Source organism: Scaptodrosophila lebanonensis, unplaced genomic scaffold (assembly GCF_003285725.1).
Source record: "Scaptodrosophila lebanonensis strain 11010-0011.00,11010-0021.00 unplaced genomic scaffold, SlebRS2 tig00000001-arrow-pilon, whole genome shotgun sequence".
Taxonomy (NCBI): domain Eukaryota; kingdom Metazoa; phylum Arthropoda; class Insecta; order Diptera; family Drosophilidae; genus Scaptodrosophila; species Scaptodrosophila lebanonensis.
In genome coordinates, this window is record NW_022060529.1 from 176,553 (window position 1) to 197,924 (window position 21,372).

General features: G+C 38.5%; 1 protein-coding gene across 1 annotated transcript in view; it reads left to right on the forward strand.

The window, feature by feature from the left end:
* The window catches only part of LOC115634451 (nephrin), a gene marked incomplete at its 5' end in the record, with an annotated part of 105,025 nt that overhangs the window by 63,359 nt on the left and 20,294 nt on the right, over window positions 1-21,372 (forward strand). The window contains 12 exons of the mRNA XM_030532163.1: window positions 217-353; window positions 1,613-1,766; window positions 1,844-1,981; window positions 2,258-2,422; window positions 2,497-2,793; window positions 2,863-3,144; window positions 3,645-4,068; window positions 4,244-4,410; window positions 5,730-5,918; window positions 6,604-6,750; window positions 18,686-18,837; window positions 20,249-20,360. Of these exons, the coding sequence (XP_030388023.1) occupies window positions 217-353; window positions 1,613-1,766; window positions 1,844-1,981; window positions 2,258-2,422; window positions 2,497-2,793; window positions 2,863-3,144; window positions 3,645-4,068; window positions 4,244-4,410; window positions 5,730-5,918; window positions 6,604-6,750; window positions 18,686-18,837; window positions 20,249-20,360 (2,364 nt within the window). The remainder of the gene's footprint in view (window positions 1-216; window positions 354-1,612; window positions 1,767-1,843; window positions 1,982-2,257; window positions 2,423-2,496; window positions 2,794-2,862; window positions 3,145-3,644; window positions 4,069-4,243; window positions 4,411-5,729; window positions 5,919-6,603; window positions 6,751-18,685; window positions 18,838-20,248; window positions 20,361-21,372) is intronic.

Genomic DNA, 21,372 nt, shown 5'->3' on the forward strand with positions numbered 1-21,372 from the left:
TAAATAATTTTAATTTTTATTGTGCTGCCGGTTGGCAGCTTTCGACATCGCCGCGGTTGGCCAGAACTTGAATTTTGGCACGGGAAAGGGAAAGGACCAGTTTGGGTTGAGCAGTGCCGCTAAGTTTTGTCCATTTCTTTGCCCCTAAGCTACAAAATTTTTGCTTGCCTTGTTTGCTTTTTGGCTTTTATCAACGACTTTTTCCGCTCTTTGCAGATCCTCCCGCGCCGCCATTAATTTCGGGCTATATGGAAGGACAAATTATACCAGCTGGTTCGGTGCAAAAACTGCTTTGCGTTTCTTCTGGCGGCAATCCGTTGGCAACGCTTACGTGGTACAAAAACGACAAAAGGGTGAGTTTTTGTTTTGTTTGTGCATTTTAGTGCACAATGCAGCAGAGAATAAAAGAGCAGTGGTGACGTTCACACAAAAAACAAAAAAAAAATCACACAAACACCCACCCATCCAAAGGAACATGTAATACTATCAACAACAGCAAACATCCGCAAAACAATAATGGCGCTTTTGTTGACCATTTCCGTTTCCGCTTTATGGGCTTAAAGTGCTAATGAGGCAGTGTTTGGCATTTTATCTCTGTTATTTTGCCAACGTCATTGCTTTCACAACTCGTCCGGTAACGCTTTAATACCTATTACGTGTGTATCTCTATGAAACGATAATAACATTAAATGGTTAGTGGCTCCCATATTCATAGTGAAGCTATAATAAATTTTAAAGAATTTGCTTAGAAAAATATAATAATATTCGAAGGCCATTCCATTTAAAAACTTGCCAAAACAAAAAATATTTCGTCAAAAATTACTTGAATTTCAGCTCTTTTTTATGACAACCAAATAGTTTATTAGTGTTTTGATATCGCTTCAATATTTCATATAACTTCCATATGAACAATTAGTGCAGAACAGCTATAAATTAGTGAAGGGTTCCAGATATACAAGATTCCGTTTTTTTTTATAAATATACCTACATAAGTTACTCAGCGGATTTCTGCAGAGCTTCTGTTTCGACGTCAGCTGCACCCTAGCCGCACTAGACGCATAGACCGACGGACAAAGGGACAAACAGAAAACCACTGGGGACTCATCTGTGTGTGCTCTGATTAAATGATATTTTATCAACAAAATTAAAATGCGCAAACGTTGGCGGACTGAGTAAGGGACGTGGGTAGCATATTGTACTCGGATGAGGGTTAAAGTAGAATGAAATGCAAAGCAAGGTGCCACGTCGGTTTACACAACCCGCCATGTGTCAGCCAGCGGGCTCTGCACTGCTCCATGCTGCATCTGCTGCTGCAGCTATTTGCATGTGTCGCAGTACCCCCGCCACCCTCCTTCCAACAACTCATCAGCGGCCCAGAGAGCTCGCTGAACAAACAAAGTCGAGGCAAAAACTTTGTGTTGCCTTTTTGTTCAGCTGTTTTGTTTTTTGTGCTCACATTTTCGTTGGGGATTTGGGTGCGACATATGTTTTTGGAAGCCACAGCTCGCTTTGACTATCCTTTTAAGGTATCTGGAGCCTGAGTCTTTCTGCTTTTACATCTTTAAGTCTGGGGCAATGGCACTCAATACATTTTCCATTTACTGGCTTTCAGATCAACTCTATTATACGTACCGCGGACAAATCTGTGTCAGCTGAAATAACCATTCTGGCGAATGTCACCGACAACCAGGCACAATATCGGTGCGAAGCAGCGAATAGTGCTACAGAAATTCCACTATTTGAGTCAACCACGCTAAGCGTGCACTGTAAGTAACGATTGAGGAGCATATGGCGACGGAATGACTTAATAACACCCCATTGTTCTATTCATCGCTGCTTACAGTTGCGCCCGAGACGGTAAAAATACGCATTGAACCGGAAGAGCTGAGACCTGGCATGGAGGCAACTATCATATGCGACTCCAGTTCAAGCAACCCACCGGCAAAGCTATCCTGGTGGAAGGATGGTATACCCATCGAAGGTAAGCAACTTGGACAATTGCCCATGCCGAGTCCTGGCACATTGGCAGGGTCTTGGCGGCGCCGTCGTTGTCAAAATGGACGCGGCATTTTGGAAGGCGTTGCCTGCACGGCAACATCCGCTTTGGTTGCCAGCCAAGCACCCAACGAACCAAACAACCAAACAACCAAACAGACAGTCAGTAAAATCACGCCCATTCCATACTCTTTCTCTCGCTCTCTCTCTCTTCCCCTCTGTTTCTTTACCTCTCCACCCTTCTTTTCCTTCCTTCCTATAGGCATTAATAATACATCCAAGCCAGGCCTCTGGAGCGGCACGGTCTCAACGCTGGAGTTCAAAGTAAACATAACACAGGAAATGAACGGCGTGGTCTACACATGCCAGAGCGCCAACGAGGCGCTTCAGCGTAGCGTCCACGAGGCCATCAGCCTAGATGTGCTGTGTAAGTAAAATGCATCTCGCTTTTCGCAACTAATTGAGCAATTAGAGACTGAATCACTGCTACATCTGCCGCAGATCGTCCAAAATTTGTTCCGCCTCCCTCATCGACTGCCGTCGGCGTAGAGGGTGAGTCCCTGCAGGTATCACTCCAGGCCAACGGCAATCCCATGACGGTGGCCTACACGTGGACAAAAGACGGTGTTCCCATACCGCATGAGGCCAACGGCTCTGGCTCCGGCGAACTTCGCATCTATGCAGATGGCGGCAATCTCAACTTTACAAAGCTGCATCGAGCCGATGCCGGCATCTACTCGTGCACGGCTACCAATTCGCAGGGCAAGGCTAGTCTTAACATTACAGTCGTGGTAGAGTGTAAGTACCATAGCCCACAACCCATGCTAACCACATGCCAAACGTTGTCTAATTACGAATTGTGCACAGATGGCACCACAATCAAGTCCATATCCGAGAATGTCATTGTCAATCCCGGCGAGGATGCGATGCTAACCTGCAATGTAGAGGGCAAGCCGTTGACCGAGGAGCATGTGAAGTGGGAACGCGTCGGCTATGACATGACAGTGAAGACCTCGACAACGTTCTCCAATGGTAGCTCCTATCTGCATATTAAGAATGCCCAGCGCGAGGATGTCGGAAACTTTCGTTGCGTCGCAGACAATCGCGTGGCCAACCCAACGAACCGTGATATCCTGTTAATTGTGAAATGTAAGTGAAGTTTACATTACATTTCATTTCTTAAGCCGCGCTCAAATTGTGTCTCATATATTACTGTCGTTTGATAACAGACCAAACAGATGGTTAAATAATATTTAAATATAAAGAATTTTGGTGATTTACTATTATTTTGAAATACTTAAAGAATATGACGTAATAATCATGATTTAAGTAAGTTGAAGGCATTGTACCAAAATAGTTATAAAGTTCAAAAAATTCAAATTCTATTCATATCATTCTAACATGCGACGCCTCCTTCTGCATGTTACATTTTATAGCTCGCGCAAGCGTAATATACACTGGTTCATTTCATGTACAGAGTATAAAAATCTCCTATTTGTTTTGGGTTGAAAAACTTCTTCAAATAGGTGAAACGATAAATACATGAGTATTTTCACTCTCAATAAGCCGTAATACGTTTTTAATTCGCTAACGTATGTATATAACTTGTACTAATATACTTTGCAAACCTCCCTCTACTTCCAAAATAGTTGCCCCCGAAATTGCTAAGTCTCCGACACAATTGCGCGCTGCAAGTGGCACGGGGGAACAGGGTCGCTTACCATGCCGTGCTCAGGCCTCGCCCAAGCCGCAATTCATTTGGCGTCAGGAGAAAAAAGAGTTACCCATCAATCACACATACAAATATGAGGTGGAGGAACGCAAGATCGACTCGCTGACATACGAGTCCTCATTAATAGTGGAGAAAGTGGCTCCAGCCGATTACGGAGCCTATGAGTGTGTGGCACGCAATGAGTTGGGGGAAGATGTAGAAACGGTGCGTTTGGATATAACGTCACAGCCCGATTCGCCGCTTAGTCTGAACATATTAAATGTAACGCACGATTCGGTGACCGTAGCCTGGACACCGGGCTTCGATGGCGGCCTAAAGGCTTCGTATCGTGTGCGCTATCGGTACGTATCGCCGAGCAGTTCAATTACTGCAAATGTCGAGAACACACAACATAACCTTCGAAATTGCAAACTCACTCGTTTTCCTCTTTTTTCTACTCCTGCCGCCGACTGCTCGCCCCCTCCCGTCGTCATCCCTATGCCACTATGTAAAAATGCAAATTCCAATTACGCACAGCATGGTGGACCGTGAGCAGTACAGCTACATCGATGGACTGCCCAACAGCCACAAGCTGACCATCAGCGGCCTGCGCATGAACACGCTATATCTGTTCTCTGTGATGGCCTACAATGACTTGGGCAGCTCCCCATATCTGCCGGATTTGGCGCGCGCTCAGACTAAAGGTAAGCAACGTACACCCACCATTTTAGGACCCTATGGGTCTGTGACAACGCAGCCGCACAAAATATTCAAATTAGCCGCCAGTTGTCCAGTCACTGCCATTTTCAGCTCTCCCTATGACTCCTTGCGACACTTGGGCCAGCGTACCGTTGACATTGATTTATACGGCTCGCCATTTGGCTTTTATGTGCGCCCAGCTGAAATTTGGCGAAAATGATCTAACCCCAGGCCGTGCCGACTACTTCGTGCCGCTCGGTGTAGTTATGCCTTTTTATACCCTTGCATGTGGAGTATTGCAAAATTAGTTGTCAAATTGTATAGAGCCCCTTTTACGACAAATTTATTAGGAGGAAATATTTTTAGTATACTGTTTCGAAAGCCAACACGGCGCATGCGTAATATTTATGAAACCCTGCAGCCTAAACACCAAATACCCCAATTGATTATTCATAATCTCAATAAAGAATACAAAAGGTTTCTAGACTTTGACAATAAGTGATGAAACTATTTATTTGAACAATAGTTTATAAATTTCATGTGAACCGTATTTGATAATAAAAAAAAAAACAATTCATTCCCATTTGTCACATAAAACTTTCAACCATTAATTTAGCCAAACACATGAATGAATTGTTCAATCGAACTATGTCAAGAAATTGTCAGTAAAAAATTTTAATTACAGCTGTAATAACTTCATTAATTTACATTTATTTGACTGTACCAATGTAGAGTATTTGTAAATTCTAGGGCTGTCACTCTGAAAGCCATTTTTGACGCAGTCCGGAAATGAAATATGAGTACCTGGAAAACGTTCCGTGACAGCAAGGAAATTGTTTGGCTAAATTGGAAATGTTTTTAAAGCTCTTAGCTGTAGCTTTTTACGTGACAGTGTCCGGTAGTATACATTGACATAAGGAATAAGTTCATAATGATAAGCAATAATATCATGATGAATCAATAATTTAAAAGAAAGTCTAGATTGCTTTTGAGAAGGGCAGATTTAAATAACAGAAGCTTCAATACACATAAATGTTCTATCAGCAATTAATAAGTGTGAGTATAGTCGATGATGATTCTACCTTGAAAAGGAAATACTTGCAAGGGTATAAAAGTTGCGGATCTCCGATGTTATTATTTCGTTGGGTACTTTTTGCTTGTGCAGCTTGTTTGCTGTTGCTGCCGTTCCTATTCTTCACTCAATGATTTCTTGCCTTGCCGCATGCTGCACTTAATTGGAATTGTATTATGGTCATCAACAACGTCAACGATACACCAACGGCGGCGACTACATTAACGTCTACCAACTACAACTATAAAGCAGAGGCACCGCCTCCCTCCCAACCAGCCTCCTCGCTGGGCGGTGGTCCGCCAACAACGAGCCAAACACCGCTGGGTGGACCGTCGGGCATGCTGCTGGTCGGCGTTGCCGCCGGAATCACGGTGGTGGTTCTCAATGTGTTTGTCATCGGCTGTTGTCTGCACAAGCGCAACGAGAAGCGCCTAAAGAGAGGTACAGTATGCTCTACATATCACGATACATAGACACACACTGTCAGGCCATAGAGGAATACGAACTGCTGCCATTGTTGTTGTTGTTGTTGATGCCGTTGCTATTTCTCCTCCTACTGCTGCTTACAAATTGTGGGACATATCATTTGAATTTATAATTCTGAAAATGTCCGCCGCTGCTGTCCCGTCGCTGTTTTCTTTTAATTTGTGTTTCCAGAGGCTCCTCCTGCACGTGCCATGTGGTCATCGGTGTGGGCATCGCGGACCTTACGAGCATTGCCAGCATCTCGCGCTAATTTCATTTGCTGTCACATGTTCCGGCCACGGCTCCAGACCCAATTCCACGGCTACGTGATTTGCGTCACTCGTCGCGTTTTTCTTTTTATTTGATTTCGCTGCGTGCCCGTTTCATGGCAACGGCTGTGGCAACGTATCCGTGGGCAAGCGAACAACCAAAGCCCGACTCTAAGGCCGGCAAAATATGCCCGCAGATCCCGTTACGCACCCCGTTACTCGCATAACCTACAGACCCCACATTTTTATTACAGTTTCTCATTTCATTTCGTATTTATTTATTGTCTTATTTGCTCTGTTATGTTTTGCTTTTTCTTTTTTATATTTACCATATTTCTTGTGTTTTTTCTCCTTTATTTTCATCCTTTCATGTTGTTGCTGCATCGATCCAGGAATTGAACTTTTGCCAACTGAGTTAACGCAAGATTCCAGCACCTCGAATATGGTCATAATTGGCATATCTTTGGCTGCATTCGGCTTTTTGCTGGTCAATGCAGCTCTAGTCGCTTGGTTCATTGTCCATCAGCGACGCAAAAAAGGTTCGTCTGCATCTTTTGTTTACCTTTTTACCTAATTTCAAAAATTATTTTAAAGTTATTCATTGTGGCGAACTGTTGGGTTCTTTCAATGAAACAGCGATATTGTATTTATTTATTCTTTGATTATATTTAATTTAAATATATATATAATGGGTCCTTCAAAACGACATGCCAAATCTGCAGAGTGAAGAAGTTTAAAAAACAGTCTTTCGATTTCTAACAATGAAATCACATTATAATTAGGGGCCGACTTGTCGTCGAATGAAATATGTACGTTTCATCATTTGTTTTGACCACGTGTCGGCTTTTGACTCATGAATGACTCATGAAATTCGTAATAATCGGACATAATCGGCTCCTAACCCTTTTTTCGAAGATATATTAACAAAGCTTAGTTAAAAGTTTGAACATTAAATTTCCATTCCTTTAACATCGTTTGGCCAAGATAAAAATGTAAAAGACGGATTGGCGACTCAAAATTTTCTATATATATAAACATGTTTAAATCTAAAGAAACTATGCATTTATGAATGAATGAATGAATGAATCAAAGCTGAAGTATATAGTAGGAATAAAAACCATACTATGTATAGTATAATACATAGTATTTATATCTGTATAGGCATATTGACATTCAATATAGTCTTTTGACTTTACTTTTCCCAAAAAAGTTTCGTGAGTGTGCACAAGAAGCATAAGCAAGCAAATTCAATAGTGCCCGATTTTGAATTTAGACTTTAAGTGATGCTTTCAGTTGAGTGTCGTAGAAATTTTCAAAATCTCTCTATATATAAACGTGTTTAAGTTTAAAGAAACTATGAATTTATTAACAATCAAAGTTGAAAGACATAGGAATAATATAATATATTTATACCAGTATAGGCATAATAACATTAATATAGTCTTTTGTCTTTCTATTTCCCAAAAAATGTTCCTGACGGCGCAAAAGAAGCATTAGCAAGCAAATTCAATAGTGCCCGATTTTGCATTTAGACTTTAAGTGATGCACAGAGACATATAAGTAGTCGGTACTTAGACAACACTCTTTAGTCAATGGCTTGCATTTTTATAGCTCTCTAATCAAGCTCATCAAAGTATTTGTCCAACTCAAACGCTCGTACAGGTATCCTCAGCTCAAACATAAAGGAATGCATTTGCAATATAGCTCTTGCTTTTTGCTCAGTCGGTGTAGCTCGTTATTATACGAGTATTCTTTGGCCAGTCTATGGCAAAACTTGGCGGCTTTACTTCCTTGATGCCACAGGAAGGCAGAGCGTTGTGCAACATCCGCTGTATGCAGAGACTGAGATGCAGACGAAGCTGCTTACTTTATGATGCTCACTAAACAATTTCCTGCATATAAACCATATATGCCATTTTTATATGTGTACACAGACACACACACACACACAAAATATACAATACGTGTGAGCAATATGAGCTTGCTGTAATTTCCGTGGGGCAACCAAAGAAAACGCGTGGCACAGGAAGCAGCAATGGCAACAACAAAAAACAGAGCAGTCAACAAGAATATAATGATGACAGAAAATAATGATGCATCCTGGCAGCGGACCGAGCAGCAAAGCAGTAAAAATGCTGAGGAACGGGGCACGGTTTCTACTGTTTATTGAACAACGCTTGTTCAAGTTGGTCGAGTTGGGGTGTCTGGTTAGCTAGTTGGCTACTTGTCTTAGCTTTGCTCCGCACCAGCTCGGAAATAAATGTGCTGTGTTTTCTTAGCTGAATGCACAATATCTTGGAAATCAGATTGCTGGGCGAAGGTTGCGACAGAAAGCAACAACAACAAAAAACACGTGCCGACAAGCTGAAGACATGAGCTGGCTTACAAAGATTGTTTATTAATAAGAAATTGTATTATAGCAATCCAAGGCAACTGAATACGACAAGTGCAATATTTTGCATTTTGATTCACTCGCACGACATTCAAACATATATAGTACTAGTAGTATACCTATATACATACATATATAGTTGTGTTTATTTTCTAATTCCTCTGATTTACGTAGCAGCCATAAAATATGTATACATAGTATATGTGCTATATGTATGGATTTATATGTATATATTATGTGTATAAATTATACATATGCAACCGCAACTTAAAATTTTTGAGCTTAAAAGCTTAGCTTTGGACTTACTAGGCGTATACGCAACGATCAAATATTTAAAAGGAACCAGAGTATAGAATGAGGAATGTCAGAGAATGTGGAATATCATCCTTAGCAGAGGCAGGTATCTCTTAACGGATTTTGGGCAAATGTTTTTTGGTCGCCTCTAGTCCCAGACTAACAAAACTTACATTGAACCAAATTACTTGACTTAATACGCAATGCAAAAAAAAAAAAAAAAATTTACAACCAACGCATTTCACTTCTGTTCAGTTATCCATGCAAAATAATGCATTCGACATACATACTCATATATGTATGCACCAAGTCGGCCGTTTGTGGAACATCCACTCTGAAACTGCAACTGTGTAAAGACACATTGGACACTGCTCCAACAGTATCTGCCCTAACTTCTGTCCCAGTAACTGTATATGTGTTTGGCTGTCTCTGTATCTGTGTTTGCAACCATGGCAGTTTTGTTTGTCTGTACACATGCCAGAGTCCAACTCTAGTTGCCAAACTTCTTTTGCCATTGTTGCAGTTATCTCACCCATCCCCCACCCCTTCCTAACGACTGCACTGTCACTCGTATTTGCTCTTGCAATATATGTACATATGTATGTATGTATGTACTTTCGGCAAACATTTGACTTATGAGTTGATTAACTTTTGTGACTTTTTGCCAGACCTGTTTATCCAATATTTTATTACAAGGATTTATAAAATTAATTCTACTACATGAGCAAATACTCTTGCCTACATTCAACGTTTACCACTGCGTAAATGGAATGAAAATTTTATGAAAGTCTATCATGTTAATCATCACAATTTGATTCAGCAAGTATTACAGCGAAGAAGTAATTCAATAAATTCTGTACATTAATGCTATACTTGTATTAACGCGTTCCTTTAAAAAAGTTAGGAAACTCTAAGTCAAGAAGCGCAATGCTACATATTACAACAGTAAATATTCTAATGTGAGTACCACAAATAAAAAGGAGAATCACGGAAAAAAAAAATTCGCCCAAAAAAAAAGAATGCAAGACGAACGGCAACACTACAAAATTTACAGGACCATTTGAATAGGTTTCACCTAGGCTAGGGTAAACACTTGTTCGGTAAAGCTGGGAAAATTGTTTCAGACAGGATGACTCGTCTAAAGGAAAAATTTTAACTTTTTTGCAAATCCATTCAGAATCCATGGCTCTTAACAAAATACTAGATATACTTATAAAATATAGTGCAATATACAGGGTGTCGGTATGTAAATATTGAATAACTTTGTCATTAGTGAACCGATTGACTTGGGTAGACCAGTGTTGAAAACCTCAGTTCAAGAAATTGTACAGGACCAAATTAAATAAAAATATCTCATACTTGAAAATCGGTTGTTTATTTTCAAAGATATTCAATGTTTACATACCGACATAAAAGATGGCGCACCCTGTATAAATCCAATTTTTTGGATTAATATAAAATATATAGCCATGTCCGTCTGTCTGTCCGTCTATATGTCCACCTGTCTGTCTGTCTGCCCGTCTGTCTGTCTGTCCGTCTGTCTGTATGAACCCAAGGATCTCAGAAAGTATAAGAGCTAGAATAACCTAACTTGGTATCCATAACTCCCGTAATTCTTGGTATTTTGAACTAAAATTTGGAAGTCAGTTAGTAATTATATATCCGTATACCAAGTTTCATCATGATAGGTCAATTATGAAAAAAGTTATAGCCATAAATAAAATCGCATGCTATGCCTGCAGCGCTTCCCGCACCTGTTGCTGTTGTTACTACTTTGATTCAACTTTGTGCTGCATACATACACGCATATAATCACGCGGAGACACGATTCTGATGTAAATTCATTATATGCATGTGTTGAATATTTTATACTTATTTTAATTAACTAATTAAATTAATAAACTTTTTAAATTTTTTTTTTTAATTTTCCTTTTTTTGTGGTGAGTACAGGGTATTTTACTGTTGGGCTTGCTCGACTGCAGCGTTCAATCTTGTTTACGTTTTTGTTTTATGAAAAAAGGTATTTGTATGTTATTTAATTATTGTACACATATGTTTGTAGGTACAGCGTATTTCAAAGTCGGAACACACAACTTTAGCTTTTCCACTTGTTCTATTTGTATTTCTCCACCTCTACGTTAAAGGGATTGTGAACGAATTATGTTTTTCGAACAAGCATGTCCTTGTTTTTTTTTTCCATTTTCCTTTTGAGAAAAGTTTTGAATGTGTTTCCTAATTTATGTCATTGGGTAGATCTCAATATCTATTTCCATTTTGTAATAATTCATTGGGAGCATTAAATCACATTCAAATCAATATTAATTTTTCGATTTTTCGGCAATGTTTTTTAGTGCTTACATCTATTATTTCTAAATGTACCTAGCATTATTTAGGAATATGTTTTTGCAGCCACTCGCTCGTGCATTTTCCTTTTAATGGTATTTGCCACATTAATTAAGACATTTGGTTTGCTTTTTGGCTTTTGTTCGTTTCTGGACCAAAATGTAGGCCACGCAATTGAGGCTAGCAACCACTTGCAAACGAAGCATGAACTACAGCTTCAGGACATAAATAAGATATTTTTTCTTAGAATTGTGCGAGCTTTTTATTATCATGGCAATTTCTTTCATTTCCATGGCACAAGCATGGGATACATGTGCACAAAAGAAATTCATATTTCAGTTTGGTAGCAGTCCGCTTGTTAAAAAAAATATAAAATAAAAATGAAAATAGAAAAAAGAAGTGAAACCGCTAAGCGAAACTGGAGGCTGCAGGCTGCACAGAAACTGGCAAGCTGTCTGCGGAGCAACATTTTTATGACAATGTTCGGGCTCGCACTCAATGCGCTACTTGCGCCTCTTACCCCTAAGCCGATAGCTGACAATGCCCAAAAGCGTTCATTTTTTCTCGTTTTCTGGATCCCAATGCTGGCCCGTAAAAGAGTTGTCAAGTAAAATGGTGCGGAAGAGTAAAATGAAGGTTCCGGCGAATGGGATATGGAGAAACGGGCAGCCCAACAACCGAAAAATATTTCCGCATATTTCAATGTTTTCGTTTGGACTCAACTCTTGACTTGAGAAGTTTTTGCTGCTGTTATTATTGTTGTATATGTTAGCCCTTGGATATGCATTTTTAATGTCAATTTGCGCTTTTGTGTCAAAACAAAAAAACCAAGCATAACATAGAACTCGCGAGAATCGTGAAAAAGAAGAAGGCTTAAACATGAAGTTTTGGCCTTTCTGATAAACTATCTGTGCCAAATCCTGCGCTTGGCAGGCCCGGCCATTGACCACTCAGTGCACACACACAAACATACACACACACCATTACATTTACGAGTATGGTGGTATATAAATGTGTATAGCTTGGCTCTATTATGCCATTTCTAATATTTATTACTTTTTCTTTTTACGAGCTTTGAACTGCGGCCCAAATGGAAATTTCAAAAGCAGCAGCACTTTTCCCTTTTTCTCAAGCATCACTCGAGGCAACGAAATATTATAAAAGGTAGAGCAGCGTCTATATGCTGTTAAGTAACAGGCATTGTTCCATTAAAGCAGCTTCAAATGCATATATTCCGGCAGATTTGTGACCAATTCCAATAGTAAAATATTCACTTTGACACAACCGGCAACTATGGCATGGACATTCAATATTGCCGGAGTAAGTGCAGCCTCAAAAAAAGGAAACCGAACTGAAAATAAAGGAAAAAATTGAAATTGCAAACAACCGTAGAAGTGTAGAGTGCGACACTTTTACGACATGCCGGGACCCAAAAACTTTTATGCCAACGTTGCCACCAGCGATAAGCGCGCCAGCACTGGCTCCTCTCAGAAACAATCAGCCTCTCCACTGCCCGGTTAGGCAAACAGACTTCGACTTCGTCCAGCCACTTGACTTTGACACTCTTTAAACAATTGACTGCCGCTGTTACGGCAACCATTGCGGTGTTAAGCGACCAAGGGGTTGTTGGGGTGCGGAGTATGCGTAAGAGTGCTGCGCCATTGAATCTAGAAAGATAAGCGTACAGGCGACTGTTGTCCTCCTTCTGCACTCATACAGCTCTTACTCATCCTGCTTCTCCTCCTGTTTTCGCAGGTCATGTGGGTGCCTGTGCCTGCCAATGTCCGAAAGTTTGAAAAGTTTGCTGCCATCAGAACTTTAAAACGAAAATTGTCTTGATTGCCCGGCAGCTATGATACAATATATACATACATATGTACTACAAGCTTATGTATGTACGTATGAATACATGTTTACATATTTAACATGTTTTTTAATAGCAGATGACAAACTTTGTCTGCCTATTAGAAACTTGTTTCTATGTGCAAAAACATATGTTATATATATTGAGGATTTATATAGGGCCACAGCAACCACCTTAATTAATTGTGTAATTACTGAAAAACTTATTTAATTAGTTACCAATCTTTAAATCTTTAAATCTTTAAATCACTCAGATGAATCGATATTTATTTACTTATAAATTCAATTTTGAATTTTGGTTTGAATTTTAAAGCATTTAAATTTATTTATAATTTGTTGAATTTTACAAAATTGTGAGATTTAGTGTAACATAGTGTTTCCAAACAGGTGTCTGTTTTTTGCAATCGTTCCGATTGGACAATCAGCAAATTATAATGGGATAACATTGGCATTAGGATTTTATATTATGTGTGACTTAGGGGTACGAAAGTATAGTTTGTGCCATGAGGAAGGTCAAGCGGATGATATCTTCTTAGACGGCTGGTGGAGGTGCTGTTGTCCAGTCCCTGTAGGTGGGACCTCCTCAGCCTGGAAATCTCCTGGTGAACCCATGGGACTCTGAGCTCGTTGTGAATCTCCACGGATGAGTGGTTTGTTTTGCAACTTATGTATGATATTACAGTTGCTTCGGCTGGCAGTGCCCCAGATCGGAATCCCATAGGTCCACATGGGTTTCATTATAGCCTTATAAATTAATAGTTTGAAGCGCAGCCTCAGGGTGAACCTTTTGCCAACAAGCCAAAGATGCTTTTTCAGCCTTTCTTTCAGCTGTGACCTTTGGCTGAGTAGCTGAGGTCTCCACCAGACCCAAATACATGGTTGTAACGCTGCTAGGGGGGCAGTCTCCTCTTCTTTGGGCAAAAGGTGGCTCAAACAAACAACGTAGTCATCCGATCAGTAAGTAATTGTAAATTCATTTTATTGGTTTATATATAATATTTGTTTTTTTTCTTAACCAACACTAAACACTGTGTAACAATTTAATGGCAATGTCCTGCTATTGGGTCCTGCACACATTTCCAATGAATATCGGCATAAAATTCAGAGAGAGTATTAATAATCACACTTCCATATAGTGGAGTGTATTCCTTTAATTCATTTGCTTTGTTAAAAGCAAAAATCCTCAATGCGGCACAAGGCTCATCATTTACGTTACGGACAGCCACCACAAAACGGAGGCACATATGTATGCATCCATGTACATTCACGTATGTGTACATACATAGCTATAGATCTAGGTGTATATTTACGTATTTGTGGATTGGCTGGGGAAAAAATGAAATAACAGAAATCTTGGCAAAGCATAAGTACAAAATTTGTAATCTCTGGCGAGCATTAAATGCACTCGCCTGCCCGTTTATTTCGTCCAGTGACTATAACAAGAGCAACAACCACAACAGCCGGTACAACAACAAAAGCCGACAGTGCTGGGCATACGCTGTGTGTGGATTACTTTTCCATGTATGCGGTTTGCAGATGTCGAGCAGGTCGCTTCGGTATTTTTCCCATTAGCCGGCTTTGACACTGATAAGCCCGCTTGCTCGCCGCTTATTCTGGTAGAGAGTTTTTATTTCCTCCTCTTTGCGGACATAACTTTAAATTTATATTGTTTTTTATTTATATTTATATGCAGCTTAAACTGATCTATAACGTTCGTCCAAGCGTGCAAGCTAATTTTTAGGAAAATTAAAACTATTGACCATCATTTGATTTGTCTATGCATTTGTATGTGTGTGTGTAGGGTACAAATGTGATATTTACACTGACTTTAAGTCATGACATTTATATAATAAAAAAGGAATGGAAAGCTAACGCTGAACCAACTATAAAACCACAAAATAAAAAAATAAAATTTAAAAATATTTAAAATTGATTATAAAATAATCACTTAAATTTCGGAATAATTCCACTTAAATTACATGCTTGTAATCAGCTTTTAATTTGACAATGTTTACAACATTGAACTGTGAACATTAAGAACGATAGGGTGATTGACAATTTATTAGTTTTAGATTGAATAACATGTTATTCTCTGTTATGTATTTGATTTTTGAGTTATAATTTTCTGCTTTGGTATGTTGCTTTTGTAGCTGTTACTGTTCTCGCCATGCGTCATAATAAATAAAATAAGTGACAAATACAGAACTGAATAAAAAATAATTATAAAATTGTGTGTTAAAACTCACAACTGTTTGTTTGTGTCGATGCGACATATGCTATACATGCTCCAAATGCATGTATTTTAAGCATATACATATTTGCACATACACATTACATGAACTGTAACAACGACACTTAGGAAAATTTTATCCGAATATTGTATACGTTGAACTTAAGCCATTATATATCTCATATTTTCATACCCTGTAACAGGGCAGGCAGAAGGAAGCAACACCGAACCCATGAAGTACTTATGTATAATTCTTAATTACCCTGACGAGGAAAATCAATCTAGACTGGTCCGTTCGTCTGTCTACGCATTGAGTAATCTTGGTTGTAGTCCCTAGTCCCTAGGCAGCACGAAAAATATGTAATAAATACATAATTCTCTACATTTGTTTTAAATTTTATTCAATCGGTCAATTGTATTGATTATATACCCTAATATTTCCCCATTCTCAACATTCTCAATATACAATTATTATCCCATATCCTTAGAAATTTACATGTTGTTGATGGTTTTTTATAGGAAAGAGTAATCTAACATTGACAGAAGCCGCAGTGCCAAGTCTCGATTTGGATTTTCCTGGTCTTGCTGCCCACGCACATACTTGTATGTACCATATGTGATCACGATTCATTCTTTCAGGTTTTACAAACGTACGCACTAAACACGATGTACCCTAATACGTTTCAATGGTATATATATATTTGACTAAAACCATTTTAGAGGCATTTTTGTACTCAATTTTGTGGGAAAATAGATGCTTTTGTTCTAAGTGTATTTACACAAAGACAAAACCAGATAACATGTTTTATTTATGTATAATAAATGTGCACCCTGTCAACAACACACAACCGACAATTGACGACCGACGTCACACCCTCAAGCACTCACACTCTGCAATTAAATGCAATTTCATTTTCAATACTTCACAACGAAAATAAAGCACAGCTTTATACATATGTACGTACATATACATATATGCTTCTAACATATGTATGTGTTACTATATACATATGTATGTATGCATGTATGTATATTTAGTGAATTAAAACAAACAAATAACAAATATTGTTAAAATTATAAAAAAAGCAAATGAAAACCAAGCAACATAAACAACTGAAAAACTCGAACTGCGGCAACAACGAAAGCCAGCCAAACATATTTCAATAATTTGTAAAATATTTATGTGGCGCACATTTTGCGCAGAAATCGTATGTTACTCCACACATGCATATGTACAAATATGTAGACTTCCTCGTATATCCATATATGTAGTATGTGCATATTCACATACTTAAGTATGTGTGCGAATGTATTTATATTTTGCGCAAATTAACAAAATACGTATGAATATGTATGTATGTTTGTATGTATGTATGTAGCAATTTTATTGCTAATACGGCAAGTGCTTTGGTGGAGAGAGCAGGAGTCTGAAATGGGAAAGTACCGAACTCTAATGGAGACACAAACACGTAACTTAGCCGACGTGCCCACCGTACGGTTGAATAACTGGGCACGTGTCTCTCTCACACTCCTTCTCTGTCTCGCTCTCTCTTTCTCTCCCTCTTTCTCGCGCTCTCTCTCTCTCTCTCTCTCTCTCTCGATGTTCCTCTCTAACTCCTACTCTGCATTGTGTAGCAAATGTATTATTAAGAAACCATTTGTAGCTATTTTCCTATAATCTCTTTGCATATGATGATGATTGTGCCGACGACGATGAGGGCAATGATTATGTTCGTATTCGCTCACCACCACGCCCCAGCTTAGTTACATAAAAAACTGTCAGACCAACAACAATAGAAACAGCAATGAAAAAACCTTTTTGCCAAAATTGTCTGAAGTCTACTGCTAGGAGTTGATACTCGTACATGGGCGGGGTATATTGAGTCAGAAGTATGCTTCAGCATCTACACACGTGTGTATGGATTTTGCTGACTCAACTGAAGCTGAACACGAATTCGGTTTTATCCTGGACAACTCCTAGATATTGTTGTTTGCAAATATTGCGTGTTAAATGCGATCGGACGGGAAGGCAGGCACTTTGAATTTTAATTCTAAACAGATGCGAAAACGAGAAATAGCCAATTACTGGCACTTACAAAAAATACATATTTGTTTATATTTTTTATTCCCTTTTTAAATCTCTAAGACTTATTGGAAATCTTTTAACCCATCATTCAACAATTTTTCAGAACATTATAGGAATTAGTTCATGTACTAAAAACAAAAAACGATTGATTGACGAAATAATTTCGATAGTTAATCGATTTTAATTACCTTTTATCTTTTTTCTTTCAACTCTTGTTGTCACTGACAACTTGTCAGTGAGTCATATTGCAGTTGCATTCAATACCCTTTACATACTAAGAAATATATCGAATAAAAAAACATACATGTCTACGTTATGAATTATTTATTATCAAAGAATATGTATTGAATCACAAAAATAGAATACTAATTTCTGTTTCATTGAAAATACAACATTTTACGCACAAAAATTTAATTCTACCAAACAGGTGAGGCTCTTCAAATTAACAACAACAATGGCCATTTCTTAAAAAAATGGCAAATGACATTTCAGAAATAAGCTATATACATAAAGTTATCCATAGACTCTAACTATTATCTTTTTATCAACTTTTCTGCCACCTCTATGCCAACTATCACAAATGGACAACATGCATCATGGAACGTGGAACACTCAACATTCACACACACAATCTGAACGCCGAATTGACTTGGCAACGGCAACACCTGTTAAACATGTATGATGTTGTTGTTGCTGCTGTTGAATTAACAACCAATGAAATATTTAATATCATTTCATACCCAACAACAAATTTAAATATTTTTTTTGCAATGTGCATTTCAACGTGTAATATTGAACTGATTTTTGTATATATATGGGCATTGAATTCGTACCACCCAATCCCAATATAAAAATAAACACCAACAACGAACGCACATCGACTCTGCGCCAAAATATAAATTATTAAATACAATGGTGTGCTGACCAACATTTGCTTTTGATTGCACTTTAAAAATCTTTGCCATTTGCATTTCATTTGCAACTCCTGAAACTGTCTGCCCACCACTTCGCCAAAACCGGAAAATTTGAACTATCCACCCTCACCCATATTCCGCCCCATCCAAACCAACAATCCGCGCACATTGCACATTCCAAACGGCTGGCGCACTGCGGCGTCGACGCCACCCAATCAATTTTCGGCATGTCACTGCCAATTACACCTTTTCAATATTTGCGCGCATTTTTTTCCACCTTTTTGTGTCGGCCTGGCCGCGTCCACTTTCTACTACTCTGCTCGGGGCGTCGTCGCTGTATTGTCGTATTCAGTGGCGGAAACTACAAATCAGCCAGGAAAAACGGCCACCATCGAGATGTATGCGCCAAGCTCGTACAATGACACCGTTACCGGCGAGACACTCTCCAGTGTGTCCGAGAAGAGCGAGTCCTACTCCAATGAGGGCAGTCAACCGGAATATATTGTGAGTACATAGTGCAAACAGAAAGAAAGATACTCGTCCATATTCTCGTATATATACATATCTCTATACTTACATACATAGTTACCATAGTGGCGGACACACAATTTGTTAGCTTACATATTTTTGGTACCCTTGATTGAAATTGAGGTTTCATTATGTGTTTATTCACCTCAAATATAATAATAGAGTGCCATATACTTCCCAATATTATCAGCTATAAAAGTCTAAAACTTGCAATTTAACACTAATTCTGCAAATATCGAAGAAATTGTGAATATAAGCATGGTGAATATTTTTAAAACTTCCTATATAATCATTACAAATTTTAAATGAGATTTAAGTTTTACAAAAGAGCAAGTGTTTTAATATTTTCACATATTAGAATAATCACATAATTGAGAAAAGAAAGAAATTTTATTTAGCAGAATATTCAACAATTAATGTTTGTATTGAAAATCATGTGAAAGAGTATCTCAAAGTCAATATACCTTGCTCAGCTATGTATGTTTTTTTTTACCCTGCCTGAATACGCAATTGCTGAATGCAAATAGTAACATGAAAAAGGAACAGTTGAATTTTTAAAATTATTCAGACTTGGGATATGCTGGAATAAATGCAAAGCATTCAAGTGCTTTATTAGTGCTTCAAAAAACGGCAGCGCGCTTAAAATTACAATTCAAGGCCGGAAGCTGCTCTGTGCTGTTGACCCCGAAAAACAAACTTTACTGCTGCTGATGAACAGCAGTAGAAGCAGCAACAACTCAAAAGGCTAACGGAAGTGCGCACCAACCAGCCGGAAGTGGCATGCCGCCATTGCCGCTAAGACGTTGTGATTAATTACGCGACGCTGATGATGATAATGATGAGCGAGGCAACGATAACAACAATGACTAAGATGCTGCAAACAAATCGTTTCAAATTATTAAAATCATTTATTATCAACGTAATCTGCAGCCGCCAAGAACCACAAAAACAACAACAACAACAAGAACAGCGCTAATAACAATAAAAACTCCAAGCAAATGCCGCCCAATGTCACACTGCAGAGCAAAATACGGCCGCCTTTGGTTATAAATCAGCGTTGCGTATACGCAATGTGAGCATTTTGCCTTCGGCAATGGCTGCAAGGCGTGTGTGTCGCCACTGTCATTGCGACTGTCAATTATGTTCCTACATTTTCAGCAGTCCTCTTGAATGGTGCACAAGAAATGAGCTGTAAGGCATAATTACACAGCGTTAGTGTAAAAACAGAAAATTAGAAATTGATATTATAAAATCAAATAAGGCAGGAAGCTAAAGGAATGCCGCCCCTAATTGAATTCATTGTTACTATTCCTACTCGTCTCATCATATTTTTGTTTCATTTATTCACTCCTAATGCTCAGAAACACACATTCTTTCCTTTCGACAGGACGAGGCACGCAAAAAAGCGGCATCAACATATCTGGTCGAGAATACGGACATGCCACCGCCAAGATATCAAAAGGACGGCACACTGCCAACATTATATCCAAATAACATGGGTATGTAGCGATTTCTGATTATATATGTCAATTAGCACTTAGCTTTAAATATTCAAGTGTCGATTATGATTTGTAATGACTTGTAAGTATAAAATTATATTTCAAATAAGCAGTCAACTAGCCTTTTAAAAGTATCCAGCTTCATAGCCTCTATACAAACCTATTCTATTTCGCAAAATAATAATAATAATAATACTATAATATATAACATAGGAACATAATTTGTATTACTATATATATTCCAATTTTGTTGAGGAATTAATAAATTTGTGAGATAAAGCGACAAAAGTGCTGCTGCCAAATGGAAAATCCTTTATAAAAGAGCTGTACATTTTCCCATCACGCAGCCAAGAATTTTGAACTGCGGTGCAAAATTGCACTTATTTTTCAATGCATTTTTTTAAGTTACCTTCAATCTTTTTTTTTCTTTGCTGTCCAATGCCTTTGAACGAAGTTTGACACTTTACAGCGAATAAAAAACGTTTTAGATAATTAACTTTCAGTCAAAACAAAGCTCGAAGTTGGAACTTCTAAGCGAGCTCAACTCTCACGTTCGACGTCCTCTGGCGTTTCCATTCGCGATTCTTTTTTTTCGACCCCTCCACTCTCAGCTGCACTCATTGCCCGATTTTATGCCATGATTGCAGCGCAATCAAAGCTTTTTCAAGCGTCCAACAAAAAATAAAAATCCATGTAAAAAATGGCAATCGTCGAAATACATAAAGAAAAACGAAAAAGAATCGGCGAAGGGGGATGGAAAGTGGAAAACTAGTGGCTTGCGAGCTGAAAATTCAATTTCAATGCAACAACTCAAGCTTCTTGCTTAATTGTAATTGAGCAACAGAGTTTTTCACTAGTCTTGATTTTCAATGGCAGCCCTACCACCATGCACATACAAGTACATATAAATATGTATATATACTTGTAGATGTATAGCACATGTATTTACTTTAGCCAGTGCAGCAAATCACGTTTTGGTTTTTTAATACTACTATTTTAAAAACGTGCTCAA